General features: G+C 43.5%; 1 protein-coding gene across 1 annotated transcript in view; it reads left to right on the top strand.

Annotated features, from left to right (window-relative positions):
* The window catches only part of slc22a23 (solute carrier family 22 member 23), a 17,094-nt gene extending 11,077 nt beyond the window's left edge, over positions 1-6,017 (top strand). Inside the window, exons 4-10 of the mRNA XM_053495669.1 lie at positions 368-536; positions 676-797; positions 1,137-1,239; positions 1,357-1,592; positions 2,350-2,382; positions 2,593-2,710; positions 2,977-6,017. Of these exons, the coding sequence (XP_053351644.1) occupies positions 368-536; positions 676-797; positions 1,137-1,239; positions 1,357-1,592; positions 2,350-2,382; positions 2,593-2,710; positions 2,977-3,871 (1,676 nt within the window). The 3' untranslated portion in view covers positions 3,872-6,017. The remainder of the gene's footprint in view (positions 1-367; positions 537-675; positions 798-1,136; positions 1,240-1,356; positions 1,593-2,349; positions 2,383-2,592; positions 2,711-2,976) is intronic.
* The last annotated feature ends 1,390 nt before the right edge of the window (positions 6,018-7,407 follow it).

The raw sequence follows: 7,407 nt of genomic DNA, 5'->3' as shown, positions 1-7,407 counted from the left end.
TCACACACTGTATAATCACACACTGTATAATCACACACTGGGTATAATCACACAACAGAACTGTAAGTGCTCTATCAAAGGCCAATGTCATGCTAACGCTAACCTGTTCGCCTAATGCTAATCAGACATCCTCATACTTAACCCAGGTAATCAGTGTGTTAGGGGATAAGTAATGCTGTGACATCTTTAATCATGCGTTAGTCATCTTTGTTTAATAAAGATGTTCAGGACACACATAATGCTAGCACTCTGCAAACATGCTCTACCGCTAACACACCCACACCCTAAACTCCAGCAGCCTGGGTCAGTAACATTCATAATGCTAATGCCATTGTGTGTGTGTGTGTGTGTGTGTGTGTGTTCTCAGGAATCGAGCTGTGTTTGCCCGGCTGGCGTTTCTCCATGACAATGGTTGCTAACTTTGTGGTGTTAGCAGCGCAGTTGTTAATGCCGGGTATCGCCGTCTTGTGTTATGACTGGAAGATCCTGCAGGCCGTCATCATCGGGCCCCTGGCGCTAATGCTCACGTACATATGGTCAGATCACCTGTCTGTCTGTCTGTCTGTCTGTCTGAATATCTACGTTTCTGTTTGTTCTCTGTCTGTCTTTCACTTTGTATTACAAACATTATAAGTATGTGTGTGTGTGTGTGTGTGTTTGTGTGTGTGTGGTCAGGATATTTCCAGAGTCTCTGCGCTGGTTGTTAGCAACAAAGCAGTACTGTCGCGCCAAATGGCTTATTGAGCGCATCGCTAAGAAGAACAACACAAATGTGGATAGTCATGAGCTCATCACAGGTACACACTCTCATCTGGACACACACACACACACACACAAACATATACACACACTACTTACAGGTACATACTCTTACCTTCACGATTGTAACTTACTAGCATATTGGAATGGTAATGAGTTATACCAGTGGCCAGGGGTAGCTCAGTGGTTAAGGCATTGGACTACGGTTCGGAAGATCCCAGGTTCAAACCCCACGACCACCAAGTTGCCACTGTTGGGCCCTTGAGCGCGGCCCTTAACCCTCAACTGCTCAGATGTGTAATGAGATAAAAATGTAAGTTGATAAGAGCGTCTGCCAAATGCCTAAATGTTAATGGATGAATATATGTGTGTTTTAGAGCTGAACAGGGTTTTGGAGAAGCCAGCACAGAAGACATGTATAGTAAAGATGGTGGGCACTAGGAACCTCTGGAAGAACATTGTGGTCCTGTGTGTCAACTCGTAAATATCCCTTTTCCATCTTCACACTCACAGCTGAAGGGAACACTTTAGCTTCCAATACCCATAATGTACCTGAATACCCATAAGGCATGTCTGTCTTCCTCTCACTCTCTCCAGGTTGACTGGTTATGGGATCCATCACTGTTTTGCCCGCAGTATGATGGGTGAAGATAACGATCATCCCACCATGTTCAATAACTTCTATGCCGATTATTATACAATGGCGGGAATCGCCGTGGCAACGGGTCTTGCGCTGTGTCCAGCAGTGGGAATTATGGGACGTCGGGGGGGCCTACTAATGTTCATGATCATTACTGCACTGGCATCATTACTGGACCTTGGCCTGCTCAACTGTGAGTGATTCTTAAATCCTTTGCCTTTGGCTGCTTCCTTCAAGCTGCTGCAAAGGGAAAACACACACACACACGTGGTTTTTGTGCAGTTTTTTACAATTGGATAATTGATTCTGTTGGTCCTTGTGAAGGGTTCTCAAGGGGTCATCATTTCTGGGCTTGGTCCTGGGGATTCTCATGGGAGAAGGGTCCTTAGGGCAACAAGGTCCTCAGGGTCCTCAGGGTTCTTATGAGAGGCAGGGTTCTCAGAAGAACAAGGTTCACATAGGAGCAGGGTTTTCAGGGGAAGGGGGGTCCTTAGTGGAACGGGTTCTCATGTTGGTCAGATGAAAAGTTATTAGGAGTTGTTGGCAGAGCAAAGTATTAGTGAGGAGCCTGAGCAGCGTTTCTGGAGCACATCATGGACCAAAGGTCATGCAAGCAGATTACTCGGGGGTTGTTGGTAGTTCAGTGGTATGAAGGAATAACAGGATCCTTTGGGGTCATTGGAGCACCACTGGGTTTGATTAAGAGCTGTGGAGTGGGAGCAGGAGCTGGAAAGTCATGAACGTAGTGTAAAGCAAAACAGAGAAAAACAGGAAGTGTTTTTGACAGAGGGAAAAACAGAAACGGGGAAGTAATTAATTATAAATAACCGCAATAAAGAATGTGAAACACACACACACACACACACACACACAATATTATGTGGTAATTATAGGCTAATGTGTTTGATTCTGTTTGTTCTTTTCCTCCGGTGCCGTCCTGCTGGATTCAGTGATGGTAAAATACCGGGATCGTTTTAATATGGGTATGTTATGCCTGTTTACACACACACACACACACACACACACATTGACACACACCTGAATGTTTGCACTCATCCTTATTACTGTACATTGCCCCCAGTGTTCTAAGGTGGACAGCTCAGATGATTTGTCCAAATACATATGGACCTTACCATGTATCAGTGTGAATTCTACAGTCTAATCTACTTCACTTCCTGTCTGTCTCTCTGTAGAGCCAAAAACTCGGTCAAATTTCCAAGTGGCGTTCTCCATCATCGGCATGTTCTCCTCGCAGGCCGTCAGTCATCTGAGCATCTTCTTCTGTGCGGAGATCACTCCTACTGTGATCAGGTGAGCCGGTCCGCACTGCACTCCGCCTGATGTAACGTACCATCGCTAACACACTTGTGCCACACTTGAACTGTCTGATGCTCTGCCAAACCTGGCTTATGCACAGGTTTATTCATTCATGGTTACCATAGCAACTCTGCAACCATGAATGCCTAAAGACTGAAAGTGGATTCTAGGAGTAAAAAAATTGTATATTAATAAACACCACTGTCTAGTCACGTTGCAGTTACGTAAAACTCTTCTTGTCTCCATTTTGTCCTACTCAGGGGCGGAGGTCTGGGTTTGGTGTTAGCCAGTGCCGGGTTTGGGATGCTAACGGCGCCCATTATGGAGCTGCACAATCAGAAAGGCTACTTCCTGCACCATGTGATCTTTGCCTGCTGCACACTCATCTGCATCATCTGCATCTTGCTGCTCCCCGAGTCGCGTCACCAGCCCCTCCCGGAGTCTCTGTCTGAGGGCGAGGGCTACACCCGCCACCCTCTACTGCCCCCCCACAAGAAACCCGCTGAACAGCGTCACCTGCTGCCAGGACCCCACGGCCGCAGCCGCGGCAATGATGAGAACGCCAACGACCGTGCTAACGACCACTCCAATGTCAGAGACACGCCGCTGAGAGAGGTTGCCGTCTCCACCGTTGAGTCCACTGCCTCGTCCACCCTCGCCCTCGAAGACGACCCTGGTGACGAACTTAATGCTGTAAGACTTAAGGTTCTCAGGCAAACCGACCACTCAGTACCTTCAGCAACGAATTCACTTCCTGATCTCGTTGTCAATGCCCCATCCCCTGATGCCTCAGGGACCCCAGCCATAACAAACGATGATGCCACCAAGTCTCCAGTAGATGCACCTGGGCACCCTCATGAACTCGTAACTCCACCCATAACAAATGTACCTCCACCCCCACATTCAATCTTTCCCCCTCAGACCTCTTCCTCACCTATAGACTCTGACCCTCTGCTGTCCCTGCCCCCTCAGTCAGGCTCCACCCCTTCAGAGCCTCCTTCACCAGCCAATTTAGATGAAACTGTGATTCGGTCATCACCTCTGAATGTGACTGATCCAATTCCCCCCTCTAAAGTGGACTCAACCCTGTCTTCTCCCATAGATTCGGCAGCGGACTGTACCATCAGCACTGCTAATGGGGGGGCGTCATCCTGACGGGGCAGCATTGTGAGGGGAATGATTCTTAAATCCTTTGCCTTTGGCTGCTTCCCTCAAGCTGCTGCAAAGGGATCTACTGAGATAAACGAAAGGGAGGAGTGTAACACCCCACGCAGGCTTTAAAGGGTGCTGACTGGAAGAAAAAGGCGTCGATCCAAATTATCATGGAGACCACTGGAACCACTGGTGCTGAGTGGCTGTGAAGTGAAAAACTCTGAGGAGTAAAATGTTAACATTGTACTGACTAATCAAGGAGATGTGGAATTGGCCACAAACCCAATTCACTGGAAAATAGTTTTAGTGTACTTTTTATTAGTGTGCTTTGTAAAAAAAAAAAAAGTGCTAAAGGAAAAAACCCAAAGGGAATTTATTTGTTAGCTAACTCAGCCGCTAAACAGTGTGCGTTTTTGTGTGCGGTGCCAAGCCTAAAAGTCTCAAACCTGATTTTATACTCCATTCACTAAACCCTAAATCTCAAAGTTGAACAACTGAGCCCTAAACATTAAACCCCCCAACATGAACCACTAATCACTAATAATTAAACCCTGTAGCCTTAACATAACTAAAACTAACAAACCCTAACCCTTTGTACACTTTGTACACCTGATCCATGAATTCTAATTCACTAAACCCCTTATCCCTGAACACTAACTCCTCCCTTTTTCCACTAAGACTTAAACCTAACTTCTTCCTTTGTTCACTAAACTGTAATTTTCAAACCCTAACTACTGCCTTTGTCGACTAATCCCTGAACCCTAACTCTTGTCTTTGCCCACTAATCCCTGAACCCTAACCCCTGGATCTATCCATTATCCACTGTGTCCTCTTAACCATAATTCTTGAATCCTAACTCCTGTCTCTTTCCGCTCAAACTTAATCCCTGAACCCCACTTTGTGATTCTGTCTACTAATCCCTGAACCCTAACTCCCAGCCCTGTCCTCTAATCCCTGAACCCTAACTCTTGTCTCTGCCCACTAATCCCTGAACCCTAACCCCTAAAAGAGTGGTCCTAGAGTATTTCATCAGACTGTCCCAAGTCCTTGAAACACACATAAAACCCAGATAATAATTCCAGTGACTTTTTATTATTATTATTATTTTTTACATGTCAGAGCATGGCTTCTGCAGTAGGTCACCTGATTCATTTCATTCAATCACATGCCTTTATGTAAAGTAATGTGCTGAAAAAAGAGGGAAAGATGTGAGGAACAGAAGAGTTTTTATTGAATTCTTTCTGGTCTGATTAGTGAACTGATGACGCGCTTGTTAAAAGTGGTTCATGATGGAAAGGTTTAGAGAACATCAATGGGACGCTCCAATGACAAACCTATTCACATGGTCTAATCCGTTATCTAATCACTACTGGTTCACCATGACACAGTCCCTGAACTGGACCTTATTATATATAAGAAATTTTATGAAACTGGACCTTCATACATTTTAGTTAAACACTGGACCAACAAACCATTAACCCCTGGCTCTGACCACTAAACCCTAACCCTCGTCCCCTCTTCACAGAGAAAAGTGTCTCTTAGTGAACTAGGACAAGTTTTGGTCTGTAGGGGACCTCGTTATTCAGTGTCCTTTAGGGCATACGCACACTACTGATGAAGGGATAGTTTATATTGGAGTGACCCCTAAACCCTACACCCTAAACCATTAAACTCTTTGTTGAAAAGGGACAGATGGTGTAAAATAAACAAAACAAAAACAGAATGAGACTTCTAATGCAGGTCAAAGGTCAACCCCTGAGGTGTTTGTGTGTTTATGTTTGTGTGGATGTTTTATCACCATGGCAACAGAGCATGTAAATTTGACAATGATGTTGAATAAGCTAAAGTGAACTAATGTAAACGCACATCATGATGTAAGATACAGGTGTCCTCACTTTAGATGGATTTTTTTTTTAATGAGAATGTGTAAATATAAACACACACTGGAAGGGGCTTAACTACTGAGGAAGCAATAATATATTTATTTACTGATATTTTACCTCCATGTGAAATGTTTCTTTATTATTATTATTATTATTATTACTGAACAGTGGCACACGGATAGGATTCACCTCATAAATATTAGAAATCATTATAATATTTGAATTAAATAACATTTTTTCCAGACTATAAGGTTTTTATATGAAGTCGGGTTCATTAAGTATTGTTTAACTTTAATTAGCTTTAACACATTATTAGCTTATGTGCTAACAAACGCTCTGGTCTTAATCTAGGTGGTGTCACATGACCAAGTCTGTGACTGGCTGATTAGATTTAATCTAAGCTCTTTTAATCTAAAGGTGCCATTTTTTCATAAAATGTTTGTTTTGATGGTTTTTATTCTGCACTTTATCCCCGCTTTGGTCATCTTCCCATTCCCAGCTCAGCTCTAAGCCCGGCAGCGAAGGTGGTGAAGGTGAACACGTGTTTCCTCTGAGACGTGTAAAGCCAGCCAAATGCATGTAAAAGCTTTCTGCCCTCTTCTACATTCCCAAGCTCACACTTGCTCACGATTGGCTAGTTCCGCTGTGATTGACAGGCAAGTAAGCATAAGCCCCTCCTACCTAGACCATATGAACAGTTTGGCTCCCTTGGCTCCTCCCCCCTCCACCAGTATGGATGTCTTTATAGTCTGGGAAAAATATGCTAATGTTAAATAATTTTTGGATTCATTGCAACACATCATGGAACAGGACGTGCAAAATTTTAGATGTTTTTATAACGATGGTTTGATTTGTTAAAAAAAAGGAGAGAAAAAAACCCTGAGTATTGTTTTAGCAGGAGGGAAATGAAGTATTGAAAATATACATAATTAGCCAATGTTTTAGCCAAACGCGCACATGTGGTGTTGTTTTTTCCCTCAGTGCCATGAGGACAGTGTTCATGCGTGCTCATGTGCCAGACATAATGTCATTAATAAAGAGCAAAATCATGTGAAATTAAAACATCAAGGCTGCGTGTACAGCGTCTGTTATTAGCATGCTAGCGTGCGTGTCTCCCTCTACACATTAGCACTGTTCTCTGTTTCAGAGAGAGAAAACTCTAACATGGAACACTTTTAAGCTGAATGTTAGCACTTCATTATGTAGACTACTTGCATGAAACAGAACAGCAAGGGGAACAACTGGCTAGTTTAACTGAAGTTACCAAAGTAATGGAAGACGCTAACAATGCTGCTCGCTATCAACTGGTCATCATGGCATCGTGTCCAGGCCTCCTTTACATCAGCTTCAGTAACTTGATAATCTCAGTTAGCAGGTTTTTTTATGTCAGTGGAAAAAAGCACATTTCTCTGGGTTGATTTTTTTTATTTGTAGACATGACTAAAAACTGACTATTTGAACCTGTAATCTTTTATTTCTAAGAAAGTTAATTAATGATTTATTTTTATGATCTGAGAAAGCACAGTTTCTTGTAATAAAACGAAGCATGGCAGAGCGGCTCCTCCCACCGCTGTAAAGCGTCTTGTCTCCATCTATAAAATGCACCAGTGCTGAAAGTTATTCTGAATTCTAGCTGTTATGCTGTTTGTCTAATGC

The sequence above is a fragment of the Clarias gariepinus genome, chromosome 1 (assembly GCF_024256425.1).
Source record: "Clarias gariepinus isolate MV-2021 ecotype Netherlands chromosome 1, CGAR_prim_01v2, whole genome shotgun sequence".
NCBI lineage: Eukaryota > Metazoa > Chordata > Actinopteri > Siluriformes > Clariidae > Clarias > Clarias gariepinus.
The sequence above is the reverse complement of the archived record's forward strand: the minus strand, read 5'-3'. Positions and strand labels throughout refer to the sequence as shown.